General features: G+C 41.6%; 1 protein-coding gene and 1 long non-coding RNA gene across 3 annotated transcripts in view; one reads left to right on the forward strand and one right to left on the reverse strand.

Annotated features, from left to right (window-relative positions):
- The window catches only part of Fam114a1 (family with sequence similarity 114 member A1), a 61,995-nt gene that overhangs the window by 25,489 nt on the left and 11,878 nt on the right, over positions 1-24,628 (forward strand). For both annotated transcript variants that reach the window (XM_027938775.2, XM_071614214.1), the window contains exons 4-9: positions 5,267-5,380; positions 5,511-5,617; positions 7,788-7,922; positions 10,266-10,418; positions 16,283-16,406; positions 21,733-21,824. In XM_027938775.2, coding sequence (XP_027794576.1) covers positions 5,267-5,380; positions 5,511-5,617; positions 7,788-7,922; positions 10,266-10,418; positions 16,283-16,406; positions 21,733-21,824 — 725 coding nt within the window. The remainder of the gene's footprint in view (positions 1-5,266; positions 5,381-5,510; positions 5,618-7,787; positions 7,923-10,265; positions 10,419-16,282; positions 16,407-21,732; positions 21,825-24,628) is intronic.
- LOC139706402 (uncharacterized) lies at positions 14,519-15,129 on the reverse strand. The gene is made up of 2 exons (XR_011707964.1): positions 14,988-15,129; positions 14,519-14,869 (listed from the first exon to the last, which is right to left on the reverse strand). It is a non-coding gene; the product is annotated as an uncharacterized lncRNA (long non-coding RNA).

Raw genomic sequence — 24,628 nt, forward strand, 5'->3', positions numbered from 1 at the left:
CAGAAGTGAAGCACAGTTTGAAGCAGAAGCCGCAACCTGCCCCATGGGGAGCTTTGGGTTTGGGAGGATTCTTCAGAGACATCCCCCGATGAAGCACAGGGTGGGGTCTTTGTATCACCAACTGCCCCACTGACCGGTCATTGTGGTACAGTTTTAGGAGAACCAACTCCCTGGCCAGGGCAATTCCCTGGGGAGGCGTTCCATTGAGGGCTGTCAGTAGACAGGCTCCCGCATGGGGAGGAGGAGCAGGGGTCCCAGGCAGCACACAGCAGCCACGGCTCTCTGCACGGGCTGACTCCCACGACTTATTGCCAGGTCCCAACACTTGTGGCGGTACAGCCTTTTTGTTTTGTTTTTTTTTTTCCTTGAAAGAGGCCTCAAGAAATAAGGGAGAGTTGTTATCTTTAGAAGGAAGAGTTTGACTTCAAGTCTTTTAGAAGCTTCAATCACTCCTCATTTTGGAAGTCCCTCCTGTATCATAGCAAATATAATAGTGTGCACCCACACCCCTCATCAATATTATACCTGCACATAACTTTGTGAGTCAAATGTATTTGAATAGTAGTTGAAATGAGTTGACCTAATGTTGTGTTTTGAAGACATTAAGTAAATATTGATCCATTTCTAACTTGCAACTTTCTTTCATGGTTTTAAAGTAACAATTTTTTTTCAGGTCTTAATTATTTCCATAGTCTCCTATAAACTCATAGACCCTGTCGCCTCTTATGCCACTGGAAGCTGTCTACACAGAAAGAGATTGGGTCCGCCCTCCGTGTCCATGTATCTATAATTTTTGCATTTGCAAATTTATGAATTTTTTATTTTAAAAATAAGCACATGAAAAGATACTCATTTTCACTAATTATCAGGGAAATGGAAATCAAAAACACCCTCATGCCTGTTACAGTGACTACTATCAAAAACAAACAAACAAACAGATAAAGCAACTATGAATTTCCATACCAAAAAAAAAAAAATAAAGGAAATAAGTATTGGTGAGAACGTGGAATAATTGAAACCCATGTGTTCCGTTAGTAAGAATGTAAAATGGTATAGCTGCCATGGGAAACAATATGGCCATTCCTCAACAAATTAAAAGCAGAATTACTATATAGTCTAGCAATTCCACTTCCAGTTATATACTCAAGAGAATCAAAAACAGTGTCTCAAAGACACATTTGTACACTTATGTTCATAGCAACATTATTCACAGTAGATAAAACATGGAAGCAACCCGAGCGTCCATTGACAGATGAATGTATAAGCAAAGTGTGGTCTATCCATACAATTGGAATATTATTTAGCCTTAAAAAGTAAGAAAATTCTGGCAAATGCTACAACATGGATAAACCTTGCAGAGAGTATGCTAGGTAAAATCAGTCAGCCACAAATAGACAAATCCTGTGTGATTCCACTGATGTGAGGTACTTAGAGGAGTCAAAATCAGAAACACAAAATAGAATGCTGGTTTCCAGGGATGGTAGAGAGGAAATGGGCATCACTGATAGGTATAGAGTTTCAGTTTCACAAGATGAGGCGAGTTCTGGAGATGGACGGTAGTGAGAGTTGTATAACATTGCCAGTATATTTGTTACCACCGTACTATACGCTTAGAAGCAGTTACAGAGGTACATTTTATGTTACGTACACTTTACCACAAAAAAACAATTTAGGGACAAAATTCAACCAGTTATATCAAGGAAATTACATGGGATTTTTTTGTTTCTTTTTTAAAATGTCCATTTTAAAAAAAAAAGGAAAGAAAAAGAATTTGTATTAAAAAACATGTAAAAGAGAAGAATCCTCCTAATGAGTTAGCCGTTCCTTCTTGGGGTCCTTCAGCGGGTGAGACGATGGAAAGCACCCACTGGACACCAGTCATGAGGCTGCTGTGAAGAACTGCTCTTGCTCCCCCACGTTACCCACGTGGTCAGAGAGGACCTCCCCCACAAGCCAATTACATCAACTTTTCATCTTTCCCTTCAAGGGGTTTTGGTCTTAGTAGAACTTACAAGAAGAAGGTTGGTGAGATCACAATGCTTCTGGAGAAGAAAATTTTTGTACTGACATGTAAGATTGCACACAGTGTCTGAGAACTCAGTCTGCACAGCACAGGAATGATCCTACAGCATCAAGCTGTGCGCCCCACCGTGTGGTTGGGATGGGTTAGAGTCAGGTTAATACCCATGGAGGTGACCTTCACCTTGCTCTGTTGTCAAGCTATGGTAAGTCTAGCTCATTTTAGCATAAAACACCCTTTTTAAAAGGAGAAAGCTCCTGACCAAGGATCTGATTTCCAAGGAGGTATGGAAATGAGACTAAAATGACATTTAATCAACATAAATGACATCTAAAACCTTCTCCGTATGACATAATGGGTACATATGTGGGTCTAGACTCTGAAGGACCAAGTTGGAATCCTGCACCTGTCACTGACTGGCTCTGGGACCTTTTGTAAATGATTTCACCTTGACCAGGTCTCGGTTTTCTTGGGTGTAGAATGGGCTTCGTAATATCCCTCTCCTCATAAAGTTGTTGAGAGGATTAAATGAGATAATTAATGTACTGAAAATATTGAGCACAGTGCCTGGAACATAGTACATGCTTAATAAACGTCCATTGCAGAGGTTTCACCCGCCTCTCCCCTATGATCTCGACCCCGGGGAAGTAGGTGTGACAAGTCTCCTATCAGAGAAGATGCAGAACACCCTGGTTAACTGGCTCACTCGCATCAAATAGCTAGTGAACCTCAGAACTGGAATTCCTCCACCAGACTTCTGACCCCTAAGCTTGTGTTATTTTCCACCATGTCAGAGGTGGTAAACTAAACATCAGCCAATCATGCAACATTTATTTTAAAATGATTTCTACAACATTCTTGGCAGTACTCACCTTTTACTGCAATAAGAAACGGGGTTCAGGATATTCCCCCTTTAGGCCATGGAATTTAGAGGGACTTCTTTTTGTTTTAGAATATTTAGGGTTCATGATGACATGAAGAAATTAATACAGAGATCTGTTGTTATTGTTTTTACTGGTAGAACCCAGTGAACATCTCTGGAAGTTAATTACTCCTAATCGAAAGGTGACAGTAACTCCATATTATTATTTCCTTGCTCTGGGCACTAGATGTCACACTAAGTAAAGTTTTAGAAGTCACTCTTCAAAGTAGGGTGTGGCAAAATGTCTAAACCTAGCTATGAAAAAATTACAGCTTTTACATAAAAATAAAGCTCAACTTTGTATTTCTAGTAGAATGCAGTAAAGATGTACTTGTACTAACAAAATTTCTAAAAATAATGGCGAATCAGAAAATAGAGTAGCAGCCCATTTCCATGTCTGTTTTTAGGCACATTCCACTTAGATGCACATGTAAACGGTATTTCCTTCCAGAGACAAAGTGATTGTTTCAAGAGGCAGCTATGCACATATATCTGTGATCATGTGTGTCCAGAGATGAAAAAGGTACCCTTCCCTGGAGAAAGAACCAGATATGACCCTAACTTGCAAGAGGAGGAGAAGGGCAAAGAGAAGATGAGGGATATGAGGTTAATTAAACCTGAAATGGTCTCAGGGACGGATGTGCCATTACCTTTCTTGCTTGACTTAAGCAGAGAAGATGGGAGCAGATGGCCAACCTCCTCCAACTCGATTATTCCTTGATTGTGATTCTCAGAAATCTAGATGAGAATCGTGGGTTGAGATTTGGATGTACATTCTCCTTTTGGAAAATATATGTGTTTTTTTTTAAATGTTAAGGAACGTGGACTCGGTATGTAAATGAATTAGATTAAGTAATATCCTATAACTTGAATGTTACCGAAACTTCAAAAAGTTTCCATTGAAATGCTTGAAATTCATAGATAGGAAGCTTAGAATTAAGCCAGGTTTAGCAGTTTATTTTTTCAAGTAACTCAATAATGAGTTTGAACTCTGTCTAATGATCTGCCTGTGAATATAGACACATTTTTTTCTCTTTGTAATTAAAGTTACAAAGTTTCTTTAATAATTAAAATTATTAATTATTTAATAGTAAATATAGAATTTATTCTATATAATATATAATGACAGGTGATTTCCACTGGATATGCTTGGTAAATATCAGTGCCTTCTTTGTGTTAAGATCACAGTTTATGAAAACTACTCATTGGGTTTGGGACTCATCTGTGTCATCCTCTTATCCAGGAAATGGACAAATCGTCATTTTAAGTGCTTTCTAGTTCTGAGTCATTCTGTTTTGCTCTTGAATTCTGCTGTCACTCGGGACTCCTTTCCCACTTATTAACATTGCTGCTGCCTTGTGTTTTAACAAGCTGAGGTCTCTGGAGAAATCCTTTATTTTCTCCCTGCATGCCAAGGGGGATGGTGAGCACTGGATGGGGACAGCCATGCTGTTTGTCCTTTAAGGACTTAAGCAACCAGTAGGACCATCAGTGGGCTGTTCATTCCTCAGGCTCAGGAACTCACCACAGCTCATGATGGGTCCTCAAGGGGGGAAATCACTCCAGAGCAAAATGGGGATAAGACCATCTATCAAGTCAAGGGTTGGAATTTGTTCAGTGTGGATTTGACAACCATCCTGTATCTCTGTATTCACCAGTGAGTTATTGAATCCTTGCTGCACTGGGATTTCAGAAATATAGGTATTGTCCCTGCTCAGTAGAGTAAAACCCATGCCTTTCAGCCTGGTTCAGACCATTGCTACCTAAGACAAATTCTCAGAGCCACTTGATGGCCTATGTGGCTTTTCTATTTGGGGATGTCAGCTCAAGACCCTTTGCAGTGACACTTGGAAGGAGCATATTCAGGCTCAGCTGATTTCAGTTCAACCAATATTTAACACCCTCAATGTGTTGGGTCTGCAAGGAATCAAAAAATGAATGACATTTGTCTCCCGTAAGGATAAGAGTAGCGCACTATTCATTGGCATTGTCTTGAGTTTGGAATCCCAGGGTGAGAAGCAAAGTCAGTAATGCGGCATCTAAGAGCACTAGACATACACTATCTCATTTGCTTCTCCCAACAACCCACTGAGTAAACCTGAGTCACAGAGAGCTTCTCCGAGGTCACTCAAGCAGGCAGTGGGGAAGCTGAGCTCCTGTTGGAACCTACTTTGGAGGGATTCCAAAGCCTCTGCTGTGGGCCACTTTGTTGCAATCACGATGGATACCTACAAAACTTCAAACAGCTCTGTAAGATCAGCCAAAGGATTTTCAGACCACAGGCATCTAATGTGTGCACAAACCATATTTATATTTCCTGACAGGTCACGGCTTGACCGCAGTCAAAGAAAAAGCAGGGGCCACCCTTCGGATTCACAGTGTCAATTCTGGATCTTCCGAAGGGGCCCAACCTGAGACCGAAAATGGAGTCCCTGCAGGTACGTGACGTGTGACTCTGGGCATGGGGTGGAGGGCTTTGGACTTTGTTATATCATGTGCATGACTAGAAGCTCCCTAAATTCAGATCAGCAAGATGAACTCTAGCAGGATTTTATTTTTTCTCTTTAGTTGCAGACGTGGCCGCAGATCAGGACCCTGCAGGTAGCCCCCCAGCGTCCCCGGCGTCAGGTTCTCGGGGCATGCTGTCAGCCCTCACCAACGCGGTTCAAAGCACTGTGAGTCCTCAGCAGTTTCCTTCTCCCGTGTCTCCCTTCTTTTGATATTTCCATTCACCAGTGACCTAGATACATCAGAGGAAAGATGGCCGTGCTCGTGACTTTGGATTATGATTTTGTTATGCTTCCTGCTGCAGAGTAGGTGTAACCTTGGATCCCAATAATAAGGGCAAAATGAAATACAGTTTTATGTTTGAAAGAAAGGAGCTGTTTAGAAGGTCCCTTTTTCAATCTGAATGAATAGTGTCCTTTCCTACTGCTGCAAGGACAGCCTCTGGTTGGAGGAGAAAGATGCTTTGAGAGCTGGGACAGATGTTTTTCCTGGGTGGTCTCTTGCTCTTGACCCTCAATTTTAAAAAAATCATAAAACCATTCAAAAATTTTTTTAAAAAAAGAACCACTTATTAACATTGCACTGCCTTATGTTTTAACAGTAATAGCCCAGATATATTTCTGAATGTTTCCAGACAAATCTGTGTCCCTCCTACTAAAGGAAGCATATCATTGTCACCAAAACACTGATGCATGGTGAAAAGGGGGGACCCCACCTGACTAGAGGCCGCTAGCTGTCCTGAGGGTCAGGGAGAAAGATATTTTCAACAATCTAGAACCAACTAGCTAGTTTTTCTAGAAATATGGATCATGTCCCTTCGTTCATTCATTCACTCATTCATTTTGTAAAAGGGATGTATGCCCTTCACTGTGCACATGGAGCCCCCTCCACTGGAGCATGAGCTGACAAACAAGAAGGTGCTATCTCTTTCAGGGTGCAGCTCAACAGACAAATACAGTGTACTGTGAGAAGAAGAGGGAGCTAGAGACAAACATAGGAGGGTATCTTACCCAGACTTTGGGGTCAGGGCTCCCCAGAAATACAGAAAATCACTCCTCCTCTCCTTGCTCCTTGACCTCTACACTGGGCATGGTGAAAGAGGAACAGCAAGTATGTTTTGTCACTTAGCAATGCAAGTCACGTAGTCATGGGAAACGTTATGGGACTGGGGATGGTGGAGCTCTTTCAGCATCTGGTATCAGAAAGGAATTCATGGCCTTTCTGAGCCACCCTACAGGGCGCTCTGAGTGTGCCTCCAGCATCCCCAGCTCCCATTCTCTAACTTTCTTGACCCATTTCCCCAAGCTCCAGACACCCCCAGCTTGCACTTACTCAGTGTCCCTATGAATTGCCAACATCCTTACCATCCTCCAAAGTGTGTGCATTTTTAAATCTCTTTTACAGCATGGTTACTGATTAGCCCCCACATCTGAAAACAAAGTCTGACAATCCAAGATGGAAATGATTAATAAGGTATATTAATTCAGTGAAGTTGAACAATGCTATTCATATAATTATGAAGGTTGGAAAATGTACATTGATAATAATATTACAATAGATCATTTTCATGTAAATTGGGAAAAAATACAGATATGCACATTATAATTACAGTTATGCAGTGGGAGCGTACATACAGAAGATGTGTCAAAAATGTATACAGTTCTGTGCACTTAAACAGTTTGTGTAAGTCTTCATTGTTTTAATGGAAAACAATAGCTGACAAAGGGATTTCCAGGGTGATAACTGTATAATAGAACAGTTTCTAAAGCCAGAAGCACATGCAAATCAACCTGTCTTATTTCATGAATCTATTAATTATAGGTGGGTCATGCTAGTTCCTGAAAGTATGCAAGAGCCATCTGACACAGCCCGAGGGTCCTATACTCCAGGGCCCTAAATTAAAGAATTCCCTAAAAAGTCAGGAGTATTTGACATTTTAATAAACTGCTCCAAAAGGGGAAAAAAAAAAAACCTCTATTACTTGGGTTAATTTTTTTTTCAAACAAAAACAGCAATTAGGTCACCTGTTAATTTTAGATCTTAGATACATATCTATTCATATACATAGAGCAAATAAAATTAATCCCCAGTGTGCTTTGGTTTTTTTCTAAGCATCATTTTTTAATAACACTGCATGCCCTATGAATTATATAACATATAGTTTTTCGAGGAAAAGAAAATCGGATTAAATGGATGATAAATCTCCTGGTGAGAAAAAAATGTGGCTTTATATTGATTTTAATATTTGAAGATAGTGTCAGTTACCAAGGAGCTGCTGACTGCTGCAGAACAGCAAAATGTAAAAAATCTAATCTCATGCAATTATCTCATCTGCAGGGCAAAAGTGTCTTAACTGGAGGTCTCGATGCTTTGGAATTCATTGGCAAGAAAACCATGAATGTCCTTGCAGAAAGTGACCCAGGATTCAAGCGGACCAAGACACTCATGGAGAGAACTGTTTCCTTGTCCCAGGTTGGACTGTATTCTTTGACCATTTTTTCTTCCAGTCAATAGAGTAAATACACTTTTAAAATTTTTTTAATAGATCATGGAAAGCACATGTTTAAATTCAAATGGCACAAAAAGAGTTGAACAAAAATGGAGTTTCTGATATATCCATTTCCCTGTTGCTAAATTTCTCCAGGGGACGACCACTGTTGACAGTTTTTAGGCATACTGCCAATTATACAGGTACTGATACACATAGATGAATCTATGCATAATCATATAGATATATAAATACATATGTGGACAGATAGACATAGGCACATACATACACACATACTTTCTCAACCAAATGGTAAATACTAATCACACTCTTTTGTATTTTATTCACTCAATGATTTCTTGAAGCCTATCCCATTTATGCCACTGTATGTATCCCAGATCTACATACACTTGGTTGCATGACCTTGAATGGATTCCTTAGTCTCTCTGTGGCTCATTTTACTCATTTGTACTCTGGGATTAACATCATACTTACTGACGACATTTTTGTGAGGGTTGAATGAGTTACAGTAGAACCGATACCAACCTACGTGTATGTATATGTGTGTATATACAGCTATATGTATAAATTTTTTTCTCCTTAAGATAATGATGATGTAGGATGAAATGAGACTGAGTCCAGAAACTGGCTAACTCTGACTTCTTTGGTTGTGAAATGAGAACTGGACGAGGTTAGTTTCCCAGATCACCATAATTCTCCATTTTTGTCACAATTCTGATCATATCTGCATGCAATCTACCATTACAAAGTAGCACTGCTCATAGAACTGTGTCACCCAAGAACCACATTAGCCATCTGCAGGGCTTGTTGTAATTACATACGGCTGCACCATTGTGGCAGGTTTGGTTCAGAACATTCTGGAGGGCACCTGAGCATTGCACCTGCAATTTGTATGACTGCTTCAGTTGGGTCACTGTAACACTTTTACCCTCTGCTATTTAGACCCATCTCCATTTTTTTTCCCCAGAGGAAAAAGCAGAACCAGCATCCCTCATTAAGGGAATTATCCTTTATGCAGCTTTAATTCCACTCCCCACTTGTGAGTGAATTCTGATCCACTCCACAGTGATGTTTTCCCTTTACCTTCCATTTCATCTCTTCCTCCCTCTATCCCAAAGCACCCATTTAGAGATGGTAGTTGGTAGAGAAAGGAAGCAGTCTCAGACGCACTCTGCTATTTTATGGTACCACCATCAAGCCCTGAGATCAGTGGGGGTCGTTGAGTTTTATTGCAGATATTAAAACTTTCCAGTGATGGTTTCATTGGGTTGTTTTTAAAACTTTAAAATTCAGAACCTGTACTAATTTAGTCTTAAAGATAGACAGGAGAGAGAATTCTTTCTGCAGAATTCTTTCATGGCTAACAGCCTCGGGAACCCAAAAGGAGAATGAGGCCGACTGTTTTATTGGCACACAGTAAACACCAGGCTCTGTTCTTAGATGATCTGCCCCCTGTGCCCTTCTGGTGTTGACCAGTATATTGATGGTGCTCTCCACAGATATTAAAGGGCCCCATAAACTTAATGCCCCAGTAAACTTAATGAGAAATCCAAAGATGCTTAAAATCAAAGAAGGCAAATGCAGAAAATTGGAAGTGACTGATAGACTTGTGTTCATTTTGCTGTCTTTTTATTTAAAAACAAATAAAATAACTGGAGAAAAATTATTGACGTGCACAGAAATGCAAGTTCACAGTCTTATTTCTAAAGACTAGCCAAAGCATCTGTAAGCCTATTTATATTTAGTATCTTGTGATGAACACATTACGAGTTTATAGTTATCAATTCTTTTTATTGAAGATGTCAAATAACTTCATACACAAAAGATTCAAAGTAATGTAAGTGAGAAAATCAGATCAGCTTATTTCTGCTTTGAAGTCTGCCTAGGTGCGGAATTCACAGTTAATCTTGTCACAAGAGATTAGACTTTCCCAGTGTGCTTAAAACTTGCTCAATATAGACAATTTGGGCATTTTAGAAAATAGAAAAGTTAACCACACATGTGGGAAACACCTCTGGACACCATTGTGAAGTCTTTGGTGAGCTTCTTTCCCATCTCATTCCCAGGCATAGAATTTTTGCTTTGCTTTGCACATAATGAACATATAAAGTCCAAAATAGAATATTATGTAAAAATTATCAATAGCATCCATCAAAAAATAATTTTTTAAAAATTCCAAAGTGATCAAAATCAACCCTTCCCAGAACCAAAATTCAGCCCTTCCCCACCCTACACCCGACGTGTCTTTTACAGGAAGTGGGGCTTTTCAGCATACATCTGGGTATAAGCGTTGTGTGTTTCTGCAGATGTTAAGGGAAGCCAAGGAGAAGGAGAAGCAGAGACTGGCGCAGCAGCTCACGGTGGAGAGAACCGCACACTATGGGATGCTCTTTGATGAGTATCAAGGTCTGTCACACCTGGAAGCCCTGGAAATTCTGTCCAATGAAAGTGAAAGCAAGGTACATCCCCACTGGTCATTTGAAATAACATGTTTTGTAGTGTGTTTCTTAAACATGAAGAAACTGGGAAATGCCAGTATCTCATCAGAGCCTCAGTATCGCAGTACTAAAGTTACAAATGCCATACAGCCTGATGAGCCCCACAGACGCCATATAATTTCCTCTCTGTCCTGTGCCAAGCTATTGCCCCACACCAGCCCCAAGAGAGCCAGAACACAATAAGTCAGCACTACCCCTCCTTGTGGTGTGAAGGGCTGTCCTAGAACTTGGCTGTTAGGTCAGCCTCCTGGCCTGTGCCTCCAGCCTCCTGGCCTGTGCCTCCCTTTGGTGACGTCATACCCAGATCCAGGATCCCTTCAGCCTGCAGCTTTCATTCCTCCCCAGTGTGAACAAAGCAGCTGAGGTTTGTTGTAGATTTCAGGGTTTTAGTATATTTTGTTTTATGCATTACCTTTTATTGATTCAGCCACTTTGTTAGACTATCTGGGTCATAAAGGACAGAGTTATCCTACCAAGAATTAAAGGTCTATTTGGGAAACATGCAAAACCCTGGGAAACACAGTCTCCCTGAGGGTCCTGCACATGCTCACTCCCCCATTATGGCCCAGGAAAACAAAACACAAATAGCAGACGATCAATGGGGTTTGTAGCTCTTCTTAAAGTAGTGTGTGTGTGTGTGTGTGTGTGTGTGTGTTTAGTAAGCTTTTACATAGCACTTACAAAGTCACCATTCTAAATACTAGAAAGCCATTCATTTACTTGTCCATGTGACTCTTTTGTGGAGACATCAGCCTGACTGCAGCCCTACTATAAAAACAGTGGAAGCCACAAGGCAGTACCCTCTGGCCCTCCTGTGAGGGAGGGGCTGTGGGCCATCTGACATTCACCAGGGAGAAGCAGGTCCCTGGACAAGAAGCTGAACTTGGAAGTGAGGTTCAGAATGGAAAATAATTTTGACTCTCTAGGCCTTGTCCTCTTGTCTTCAGATTTTACAAGTCTGAAACATTTTTTAATGAACTTTCTTGCCCATTCCCTCACCCCAGCCACCCCTGTGCTGGGGGTGGAACCCAGGGCCTCATGCATGCTGGGCAAGCACTCTGCCACTGAGCTATTTCCCCAGCCCTTGAGCCATTCTCGATGCCTGGCTCATCAGGGAAAGACCACTTCTGCCACATAATGAACTACCAAGAACCAAACAGGATGGGGACACCCTCCCTGCCCTAGATTATAGGGCTGCATGTTACTATCTGTGTTTTTTTTCCTTTTTTTGTTATCCATGAGCTTCAGTGAAAGTTCAAGGATAAATCACAATTTTTCCAAAAAAGGCAAAATCATAACTCTCACGCTGACAGAAAATAAATACACATTAAAATTTTTTTAGTTCATTAATTGAATGAGGAAACCGGGCAGATGTTATCACCCCTTCAAGGGAAAGCCAGAGAAGCCCAAATTTACATGGAGTAAAGGAATGTTGAAATGAATGTGCAGATAGACACAAACCTGGTTTCTCCACAGCAGGGGACATTGTCCCTCCACTGACAGAATTCATTAAGGAGTTTGTGGAGAAGAGTTGATTTGCATTGCCATCAGCTATCCACGATTTACACAGTTGTAAAATTGCTCCTGTAGATTCAGAATCTCATAATCTAGTAAAGTGTGATCTAAAAAATGCAATTTTTCATGGAAGCACAAAAATTTTCCCTGAAAAAGCAACGTCTAGAGTCAGACTTTATATTATTATAAATCACTCTGTAGCTGAATGATTTTGAATCCCCTTTGCCTCAATCTCCTTATCCATGAAATAGGAATAATAATAAAACCTACCTCATTGGATTATTAAAAGAATTTAATGAGATAATCCTATGAAGCTAATAGCAGCACACTTAGTACATAATAAACACTTGAAAAAAAATGCTAGCTGTATATGTATATGTTTATAATGTTAATGACGTGTTATTTTATATGCATTCTTATGTTGTATATAATTGTTATTATTATTAATAAATATTACAGGGGGAGCACAGCCCTACTATAAAAACAAGCTATTGTACTGGTAGAGAGATTGCATTCTGGCTGCTTCCATCACAGGTCTCAGCTGTGAACAGCCCTGTCCCCTGGAAAAAGAGCCCTAAAGGACCTACTTTGCTGGAAAGGAGGTTCAGGCTATGTAGGGCATGAGCCAGCTTTCCATCGCTAGAACAAACTCCTGAGATAACCAACTTACAGGGAAAGGCTTATTTCGGCTCATTGTTTCAGAGGCTCCAGCTCACAATTGGAGGTTGGCCATGTTGCTTTTAGACCTGTGGTGAGGCAGCACGTCAAGGCAAAAGAGACAAAGAGGAAGAAGCCAGAATCCCAGTCCCCTTCAAGGGCAGTTTCTAATGACCTAAAGAGCTCCCACGAGGCCCCGCCTCTTAAAGGTTCACCACCTCCCAACAGCCCAAGATGGGGACCAGTCCTTTAACACATGAGCTTTGGGGGGCATTTCAGATCCAAACTGTAGCAAAGGTGTACACTTCTTCTGTTTGCACACTTCTTTCACAAGCTCTGCTCTCTTTCCCCAGCTTGGAGTTTTTTTGGTTTTGGTTGTTTTTTTTTTTGTTTGTTTGTTTGTTTGTTTTTTGGTATTAATAGTAAGGAATACAGAAGTTTTGGGTTTTACTTATTAATTCTCTTGCTTAGTAATAGTAGTTATTGGATGCTATAGTAAATGGTCCGAAAAATATATGAGTAAAAAGCAGTAGAAGTTACTTTTCACTCCAGTGTCAGGATAGGGATACCTGGACAACAAGCATCTTTCCTGCACTTAGGGATTCAGAACTCAGGCTCAGTTCATCTTGTGGCTTGGCTAGACCCAGCCTAAAGTCCACAGGCCTCCAGCAAGAACACAAATACAGCAAATGAAAATACATGATGACTGTTTTTCAGAGATGTTCATAGCATGGTGATACTGGTGAATAATGATGTGTGTGTGTGTTTCAAGATTGCTAAGATAATAGACTTTGAATATTGTCAGCACAAAAATGGTAAGGCCGGATGCAGTGGCACATATCTGTAATACCAGCAGTTCGGGAGGCTGAGACAGGAGGATCCTGGGTTCAAAGCCAGCCTCAGCAACAGCAAGTTGCTAAGCAACTCACTTGAGACCCTGTCTCTAAATAAGATACAAAATAGGGCTGCGGATGTGGCTCAATGGTTGAATGTCCCTGAGTTCAATTCCCAGTACCCACCTTACAAAAAAAAGGTAACTATCTAAGGTGATGGATATGTGGATATAGTCGTTAACCTCATAGAATCATCCTGCATATATCAAAACATCAAAACATTGTGCCCATAAACATGCAATTGTTTGTTATTTAAAACCAAATTAAATTAACTTTTTAAAATAAATAATAAAGCAGGTAGGGGCACAGATCAGTGGTAGAGTGCTTCTCCAGCATGTGCCAGGCCCTGGGTTGGATTCCCTAGCACTACAAAATAAAAAAATAATAAATAGGGAAAAAAAATAACACAGAGTGACTAGTTAAATTTTTTGCTTTTGATAAACAATGATTTTTTTTAGTATAAATATGTCATGTGAACTATTTGGGACACACTTATACTTAAGAAAATATTTATTATTTATATGAAGTTTGAATTTGACTAAGCATCCTATGTTTTAATCTGGCAACCTTACATATGCCAAAGATTTAAAAGTTAAAGAACTTTTGAAACAAACTGTTAAAGAAAATAAATTCTGTCCTCCTCCCTCGACACCATGACCTGAAAGGCTAGGTTCTCATACAGAATTCTCAGACTCCTTGAATTTCCACACCACCCTCCAGCCTGCCCCTTGTATAGAAATAGAAGGAATTATTGTCATTAATATTTCACTAGACTTACTCTAAGACAGCCACAGGCATGACAATGTGATGTGTGATAAATGTTAAAAATGAATAATTTTTGGTGCCTTTATGCTCACTGTAAAAATAGTAAAAAATATATCTTCAAAATAGCACTACACATTTGTTCTCAAGGAAAAGCTGAGACACACAGTCTACTCTCAGGTCCTGGACAGAACTTAACACAGGGCCAAGCACACAGTCAGCAGTCCACGGGTATCTATTAAGGAGCACAGGGGTTTTTATTATTTATTGTTGGTCTGACCCAGAGATTCAATGCATATCACCATGGCGTGATGGAATGCACCAGGAGGGAAAAGCAGGAATATAGGAGCAGAAATGAAGGCTCTGAGGAGGTCAGGACAAGAAAGAGTGGCCAGGGATTGTCAAGCAAGGTGCATTTGCTTCTCCCTGATGAACTGTCATGGGTACTTCCGGTGAGAGCCTCAGGCAGGTTGCATCGCTCATAAAGATATGCAATAGCCAGGTTCAGTGGTGCATGCCTGAAATCCCAGCAGTTCAAAACCAGCCTCAGCAATTTAGCAAGGCCCTAAGCAACTTAGTGAGAACCTGTGTCAAAATAAAACATAAAAGGGGCTGGGGGTGTGGCTCAGTGGTTAAGTGCCTTTGTATTCATTCCCCAATACCAAAAGCAAAAACAAACAAACAAAAAAATGATATACATTACCTTTTAGGAAAATTGAGTCCTGGCATCCTGGATGCCCTAATTCTCTCTCTTATCCTGATGTGCTAACCTAATTCCGTGATGAATATTAAAACATTTCCAAAAGGGCCATAGCTCCTCTGCTGGTGCTTCCTCCAGAACAAGAATTTGACCTGCAGAATGAAAAAAAATTAAAACCTCACTACTTTACTTCAATTTTAATATAGTGTCCATGCCCTTTGACCCTTTTGGAAATTGAAATCAACTGGAGGGCTGCTGACTCTCTGCACATAGAATTTTTAAGCACATACAGAGGATGACTTCAGAAGAGGGTTCTGAAGACAGCGAGCAGGGGTGGCCACAGTTCTAGCATCATGTGGGCTGTGCAGTCCTCCCCGTGCCACCTCTTCCCTCCTAAAGGCAGAGCGACTGCTGTCTCCTTGGCCCCCACTGTGCCCTTCACTCACATCTGCCGTGGCCACTGCTGGTGGACCTGGGCCTCCGTCCTCTAGATTGCCAGGGAAGAAAACTGGGTCTGGTGCATTTTTGTAAACTCAGTATAATAGCTCCTGTCTAGAGGTGTACATGTGGATATGGCACTTATTTGTCTACATATGTGTACATATATGCAGGTATACATAATTTATTGAGCACCACTGTAAGTATTTTAAGTACATTACTTCATTTAACCTCCAAACAACCTCTTCAAGTAGATAGAATTAGCCCTCATTTTACAGATAAGAAAGCTGAAGCCTAGAAAGGCTAAATAAATGACCCAAGGTCACATAATTTAGAAGTGAGCAGCTGATATCTGAACTCAGTCTTGAGGCCAAAGTGTGTTTTTAACCATATGAGAGAAGAGCTGGCGCCACTGTTTATTTAGCACCTACTATGTGCACTTGTGCAAAATACTTTATATTCATTATCTTATTTACCACACAAAGGATCACAATGAGGGCTAGGGTTGTGGCTCAGTGGTAGAGCGCTTGCCTAGCATATATGAGGCACTGGGTTTGATTCTCAACACCTCATTTAAAAAAAAAATAAAGATATTGTGTCCATCTACAACTAAAAATATTTTTTTTAAAAAAAAGGATCACAATGAAGCATAGATCTTGTTTTACGGAATATGAGATCCAGGAAGCTTTTGTAACATGCCCAAAGTTGCAGGTAATGGGCAGTAAGGCCAACATTCTACCCAGGGTTACCGCCCATACCACAGATCACCTTGGGAAAACTGGGAACAGCTGTATGGAAATGTTATTAATGAGAAGGAAAGATGACAGTTATATTGACCTATTTCTTTTTTTTTTTTTCAGGTTCAGTCATTTTTAGTATCACTGGATGGAGAGAAGCTGGAACTCTTAAAAAATGACCTGATTTCCATTAAAGACATCTTTGCAGCCAAAGAATTAGAGAGTGAAGAGAATCAAGAAGAACAAGGTAAAGGAAAACAAGTTAAATAGCAAAACAAACTAACGGTGTAATCCTTAGGAGACTGCTCTTTATACACACAGCCCTTTGAACAGGGTGAATGATTTCATCCAAGTGCTCCTCCTCTGCTTCTGGAATTCACTGTGCATCTGCTCTGGCTATGGGAGCTGGTCGCACTGATTTGTAATAGGAGCTCCTGTTCTTTCTCAGGTGTCCTGCACAATCCTGGCGCATCGCAGGCACACAGTGAGTGATGTGGTTGAATGAACCAGGGTGCAGTGTGCTGGGCCCCGATGATTAGAGTTCATGTACTACCTTCTAATTCCACCTGCACATGGAAGTTGTCGAACGCGATTAATGCTGGTGGCGGGAAGTCTTGCTGTGGATTTCTTTGCATATTTTTCTTATTCCTTTTAATTTCTATGTTTAGGAGTTAGGGCGTATTTTTAGTTTCTACACTCCACCTAAAAATTATAGTTCTGGATTGGGGTTGTGGCTCAGTGGTAGAGCACTTGCCTAGTGTGTATGAGGCCCTGGGTTCAATCCCAGCACTGGGGGGGAAAAAGCATTTCCGACCAAGGCTGTACCATTTCCCCGCAGTGTGCTAGGGCATGACGTGTCAGGTGGACAATCACTAGAGTGACCCAGGTGTGCACTTCCTGATCATCTTCCATCTAAATCATAACTTCACCCCCAAGGAGACCAGAACCTATATTATGAGAAGCAAGGCTTACTTAAGAGGAGAAAAGGTATTCTCTGCGTTGGACATGCTTGGGCTGGGGATGTAGCTAAGTGGTTGAGTGCTTGCCTAGAATGGGTTCAATCCTCAGTAGTTTAAAAAAATTTTTTTAAAAAGTTGGACATGCCTAATGAATGCTTTGGATTGTCCATTTGGAAGGAGAATAGAATAAAACATTTGCTTTGTACCTGGAGAGTGACTCCTTTCCATGTCATCACCTATGCTGGAAAGCAGAGCAGCCACAGACACAGGTGGCTTCTCCTGAGACTCTCTGTGTCGTGTTCCTCCTGACTAAAACACTCCAGGTGAACTGGGCTGCACGAAATAATCACACAACTGACAGAGATATCTTTTTCTTTGGGTCCTGTGACGATTCCTCTGACCTTAAGGGTCCACAGAAAGAAAGAGAGAGCAAGTGCTGACCCCTTTTATTCAGGAGAAGCATTCAAATGAAGCAAGGGTCAAGTTTCAGGGGGTCGAATCTAGCCTCATGATGTCTGCTGTCAGCAGGTTGACTGACATCTAGGAAGGCCACGCCCAAAGGCAGAGCAAGAGAAGGGGAAACACAAAGGGGGCGTCTATGGAACATTCTATCCCAAACAGGGTAAAGGGGTAGGATTACAAAGGAATAGGTGAGTGTAGCTCAACCCCATGGATGACACACCTACATCTGAAGACACACCCTCAACTTCCTGAACTGAGTGGCTCCCCACATATCTGAAAGGCCCAACTGGAAACATCTTTAAAATTGTCTTGCCATGTGGTCTTAGACAAGAGATATAACCTTTCTGAAGCTCAGTCTCTTCCCAGAACATAAGGATCAAATTAGGTACTGTATATTCAAATGAGATGGTTTGGGAATAATGTTTTTCAGCATCTGTATATTTCTACAAAAGTCATCAAATAAGCTAGGCACAGTGGTGTACACCTGTAATCCCAGCATCTCAAGAGGCTAAGGTAGGAGGATCACCAGTTAAGGCCAGCCTCATCAACTTAGTGAAGCCCTGAGCAACTAGTGAGGCCCTGTCTCAAAAATGAAAAATAAAAAGGGATGTGGCTCAGTTGTAAAGTGCCCCTAGTTTCAATCCCCAGTACAAAAAAAAAAAAAAAAAGTTTTCAAATATGGCAGGCTTGTCTTTGTTCTTCTGATGAAGAAACCAAAACACTAGTTCTAACTGTGGACCCTAAATAAGCTAATAGATGCCCCTTCCCAGATTATCAGTCACCACAACCATCAATCTGTTCCTCTTCAAGTTCCACAACCTTGGTCCTGCTGCAGGTATCATTCAGAAAGGATCCAAAAGGACCCAAGTTCCCCCAACACCAAAGAGATATTGTTGCCAATACAAATGAAGGCAGTATTGCCTCCCTACTGGTGCCACTCCTTGGAGATGACACTTGATTGCATAGTGTTTAATAGAAAATGTTGCCGGGTACGGTGGCACATACCTATAAATCCCAGTGGCTTCGGAGGCTGAGGCAGGAGGATCACAAGTTCAAAGCCAGCCTCAGAAACTTAGCAAGGCCCTAAGCAACTCAGTGAGACCCTGTCTCTAAAGAAAATAAAATTTAAAAAAGATAAAAGAAGGGATGTGGCTCAGTGGTTAAGTGCCTCTGGGCTCAATCCCTGGTACCAAAAAAAAAGAAAATATTACTATGGGTGATGTGCTCCCTTTTTAATGTATAGCTTCAGTAAATTGAGATTTTTTTAGTTACACACACACACACACACACACACACGGAAGTGCTAGACAGCATGCTTTCAAACATGGTAGATTTGTCTCTCCTAAAGGGATAAAACCCTATTATCTCCTGTAATATATCCATTTTTCCCAAAGGGCATCTCCAGATTATCAAAACACTATTAAATTTAATTAACTTAATTTAATAAATAAACGCCATTCAAACACTTAATGAAGCACTGGGAGAAAAGAACAGAGGCCTTGTCATTAAATCAGCCCAATTATGACAGTGTCACAACTCCAAGAAAGACTGTGGGGTTCCCCAAAAGCCTCAGAGAGGAATTTTATCAGTGGGGTGAGCAGAAAATCAGGGAGCAAAATTCTGGAAGCAACCAAAACATTTTCCTCATTTTTTTTCTTATAAACATACATATTCCTAAAAGCCTCTTAACAACTAAATCATTTGTTTGGGAGTCTCAGAAAGTGTAATAAAGTATCGTTTTTAGATTAATATCAGGCTCCTGCACATTTAATAATGTTAGCTAATGATTTGCGTGTTTGTCTTTCCAGCAGATGTAATTTCATCACACTGCCATGGGTCTCTAATTTAGTTTACCCTGGCTGTGAGGAGATTTTAAACAACCGTTTTCTATGTTTATTGCGTTAGGGAAGATCTTCTTGGCCATTTGTAGGGACCAAGAGTTTGCAATAATAGTCTTTCTTGCAATATATATTATCATATCTTTTTATCTACTTCCAGTTTTCTCTGTGATTTTTTTTTCCATAAAATGCATGCTAAGATATTGGTGTGTATTTTATAAAATTAATGCACTTTCAAAAGCTGGAACTACCCAAAGTACTTGTGTTCTAATTTAGTGCCAATTCTTCCCAAATATGCTCAATCTCCCCATGTGTATATCTAGGTATGACCTAACGGTTTATTTACACAGAGTTTCCATGTCTACAAATCACTTCCACAGTCATTGTACTATTGGGTCTGAAAAGGAGACAGGTGGTTTTTACTATCTTTGGGTTATACAGAAGGAAATGGAAGGAGAGAAAGTATTGTGTAGTCCCAGGCCACATAGCCACTAAGTATAGGAGCTGAGTGGAACCCACACTTGGTGAGTCCCCGTCCAGGGCTCTTTCTGCTCTGCAGCATGGCCTTACACAGAACCAGAAGGACCAGGCACCTTGGAGATGGCACCATGTCCTTGCTGCCTAGGTGTGCCTGCCCCACCCACCCTCTTATTTGTCTACCTGCAGAGGATGAGTCCAAGACCTCTGTCCGGTGGAGAGAATCTCAGCTTTTGATGGAATCAAATCTCATGGAATCATTTCTCATAGTTCAGGAGACTAGGAAGTCCAAAATGGGGGCAGTGGGGGGGGCGGGTCTATGAGGACCCAGTCTCTGGGTCATAGACAGCGCCCTCTAGTGGCATCTTCATATGGTGGAAGAGGCCGGCCTGACCCTGGAGGTCTTTCACAAGGGCACTAATCTCATTCATGTGTTTCATGCTGATGATCTGATTACCTTCCCAAAGCCCCACCTTGTACCATCACTTTGGTATCAACATATGGATTTGTAGGGACACAAACATTCAGACCACAGCATCTCCTATTTAAAATTCCAAGCCCCGGCTACCCGCATTCCTTGCCTTTGGTTTATACTTCTCCATAAAACTTATCACTTGACATATATATGTTTTGCTTATGTTTTGTTTATTAACCTGTCTCCCTCATGAGACTCTATGAATTATAAGTAATAAAAACTGAACTAAGCCAAATGTTTTGAACAAAGACCCATGAGCTATCCTGGCTATCTTCATGAGCTGCAGACTAACCATTTGTCTATAAAACTAAAAATAGCACATCCAGACAGGTGCTGGGTACCCTATCCGTCACACTGCTGAGTTCTCCCTGAAGGTAGTGCCTTCACCCACAGGCAATAGTGGAGAGGCTTCTCAGTGGGTTTTCAGATTGTGTAGTCAGACCACATTCATGAGGCTATTTTTTCCCCCAAATAGGGAATAAATCCATTATGTAATCAATTCATTCACACCTACCAGAAACGTTAAAAATGGCATTGCCTTATACATACAAATGAGAGAAATGAGATTGTAGCTTTTAAAGCTTTCTATTTCCCACTCATTTATTTTTATTTTATGATATATGATAATATATTGTCTATTATGTAATTCATTAATAAATCATTGAGTCAATAAATATTCATATTAGCACAGACTATGTTCCAGACACAGCGTTAGATGCTGTGGGTTTAGGAGTGAGCCAAATAAATCCTGGCTCTGTCCTTTGATAGTTTCCAGTCTGAAGAGAAAAATGGATCTTCAAGAAGTATTAGAAGATGGGCAGGTGTCCTAGGAAACCTGGGGAATTTTTCTCCAGAGAGATGGTGTTGCTGCATCAGGTAGTGCACGCCCCATGGAGACTCAATTCAGCCTCCTAGCATGGTGGCTCTGTGGACGTGGAAGGGCACTCTGGGGATCGCTAGGGTTGCAATGGGAAGCATAACCAGTCTGCACATCAACAAGGCTGTCCCAGGTCTGCCAGGCCTGGCGGAGGTCAGTCATTTGTTCATTCAGTCTTTCTTTCAACAAATAGCTATTGATTACTTACAGCTGTGAACCAGACAGACACGGCCCCTCCCTGCCCTCTTGTCTTCAGGCCAGCCCGGGGGTGTCCCAATGCACCGCCAGCAACAGGGCCTCTGCAGCTGACTCGCTGCGGCTGCCAAGGGACCCCGTGGGCTGCGTCTGCAGCAGCCGGAGGGCACACTGCCACGGCCCCCGCTCGGCCTACCCCGACTGCAGCCTGGAAAGTCGAGGGAGCTGCCACATTCTGAAGGAAGAAACATAAATCACGCTTCTTAACTTCTGTCACGTTCTATTTCTAGGCTTAGAAGAAAAGGGAGAAGAATTTGCTAGCATGCTTACAGAGCTTCTCTTTGAATTACATGTCGCCGCCACTCCTGACAAACTCAATAAGGTCAGAACCTTCTGATTCTGAGTTTTGGGGGGTTCGAAAGGGGTGTGGGGGTGGGTCTCAGTTGTAAAATTCCAGAGAATTTTTCCATGAAATGGAAAAACCCCAAACCCCACAGGGCACAGTGGAGGGAAGGGAGTTTGAGGTCTGTAATTAAGAACTGGGGGGCTGGGGATGTGGCTCAGGAGGTAGCGCGCTCGCCTGGCATGCGTGCGCCTGGGTTCGATCCTCAGCACCACATACAAACGAGGATATTGTGTGGCAACGTAATGAAGTGCTATGATAGAGAACATTCCAGACTATCAGGAGACAGTGTTGTAGTTGCAGCTTTATTAGTAATCACCTTGCAACCTTGAACAAGTCATTGACCCTCTCCTGGTGAAATAGAATGTTCTATCAGAGCGGTGTTTATCTTTAGGATGTAGAAAGGAAGAGGGAAACAGAATCACCCGGAGACTTTTTCAAATTCCACTCCCCCTACACCCAGCCTCTTAAAGAGACTTTCCAGAATTAGGCAGAGAGATGCCCTCAGCTAGGTAGACCACAGGTCTCCTCCCCTTGGGATGTTGCTACTGGTACTGGGAATCTAAGGTCACGCCCACCCTCCTGCCTGCTTCCAGAATAAGAGAAAAATGATATTGCTGAGAGCCACAGCTGAGTCGGAATGGCCCCTGGCATTTTGCCAATAGTATTGGTTGACAGGTGAGGCATTACTATCCACCTCAGCTGCTACTTTGGAGTTCTCTGGGGATTCCTGGAGAGTTCCCATTGGTTGGGAAAGTGCAGGAGGAAGGATTTCCAGAGGAGATATTTCCGGTGGCTGGTTCCTGGAAGAGCTGTGTGGGGTTCGGGATAGTTCCCGGGGAGCGTGTGTGGAGTGTGCTGGTGGAGTTCAGAAATAAAGTTTGTTCCTGCTTCAGTGGCTTGTGATTTGTGCCCAGCCAGAGTGTGGCATGATATAAAAAGGGAAAATTAATTTAGTTGCATTTTGGCCAGAACTGGGAAGACTGCTTCCCCCATCTTACACAAATGTTTCAGTTCATGGGCAGGATCCTCCTAAGTGGGGAGCAAAATCCAAGAAACGTGCCTACTAGACGCAGCAGAGGAATCAGTTACAATCTGGTTCTCCTGATGCTGTGGGGAGGCAACTCAGCTTCCACTCTCAGCCTGAGATGATTACCTGTAGGTAGCTGGGATGGAGAAAGTACCTCAAAGAACAGGTGAGCAGGACAATGGCTGCGACTAGAAAAAAACAATTTGAGGCTTGACAGTTCCTAATTTTAAAGGGGCCTCTTACACTGCAACCTCACATCTAAGAATAGTCCAGCTCGAACAGTCTGGGTACCTCTAATAATACTTTGCAGGTTAGTACAAGGTTTTGCTGTAGAATTTCTTAAGAGGACACCAATCATTAATTACTAAAAGCTATGTGATATTCTCTCTCTCCTTTTTTCTTTTTTCTTAGCGAGCACTGCTTTACATAGGCATTCATTTATCAAGGTAGGCAAGGAAAGGGCAGAATGAGGTAGTGAGGTGGTGGTGAGATGAGTTATTTCTTTATCTCCCATGGGGGTCACTGCTTCTGGCAGGTCAGTGACTTGAACACAGTGGGAAATTGCCTCATCCATCTCCCTATGGCACCTGCTGCTGCTTGGAGGGAACCAGTGGTGGCTGCAAGGTTGCTCTGGTTTATTTACATAACAGAGCGTTAATCCCTAAGAGGACACAGCAAGGACAGTTATGGCTAACTTGCCATTCAATACTTTGTTAAATGTTGACATACAAGCTTGAAAATCAGTCGTTTTAGCATAAACTGAGAAACAACCTTCGCTTAAGCAAACAGCTTCAACAATGATAAAATCTGGGCAAGTCTGCCCTAAGTTCAGGAATAACAGGGGAGATGATGTCTGCACCTTTAATTTAGCCATGATTTTTACAGCCACAGATAGTGACGGAAATTAAGCTGGTCACAGACAAGCACCAGGTCTTTCCAGCAGCGCCGCTTCTCCCCTTGGAGGTGGGAAGACCTGCTATGAATCAGGAGGAGCAGAGCCATCTTTCATCTGCCCAGCGTGACACATTATTAGGTTCATGAAACATTAAGAATTTCATGAAACATATCAGATCAGGACATTTACTTTAGCCCTGACTCTGGCTAAATTTCTAACCTATAGATGAAAAAGTACTGATAATCTTTTATTGTTGGTCATGAAAAGTGAAAAAAAGTCTATAGATTTGTCAGTGTCATTGTCATTTTTATTCTTAATCTGAACTTCCTTTTAAAACGCTGGATAGATACAACCAAAGTGCATTAGATGCTTGTATGAAAATGTCACAGGGAAACCTGTTTATTTTGTACTATTAATATGTGCTAATAGCCAGGCTCAGTGGCATATGCCTTTAATCACAGCTCAGGAGGCTGACACAAGAGGATGGCAAGTTCGAGGCTAGCCTCAGCAACTTAGCAAGACCCTAAGCAACTTGGGGGGAACTTGTCTCTAAATAAATAAATAAATAAATGGCTGGGAACATGGCTCAGTAGTTAAGTGCCCCTGGATTCAGCTCCCAGTAGTTAAGTGCCCCTGGATTCAGCTCCCTCCCAAAAAATTGCTAATAATTACAATATCCAAAGCATTCTCAGGTCTTTCAATATTCTCTCCATATTTTCTATTCTGTTCACCCCTTTCCAAAAAAAATTATATTTTTACCAATATCAGTAGTGTCTTTTAAAGAGGCTAAGGAATGGACCCACCACTTTTAAAACATCTGAAATTTCCCCCCTTGAGGTTTAGAGCAATTTGGGGTTG

The sequence above is a fragment of the Marmota flaviventris genome, chromosome 7 (assembly GCF_047511675.1).
Source record: "Marmota flaviventris isolate mMarFla1 chromosome 7, mMarFla1.hap1, whole genome shotgun sequence".
Classification (NCBI taxonomy): Eukaryota; Metazoa; Chordata; class Mammalia; order Rodentia; family Sciuridae; genus Marmota; species Marmota flaviventris.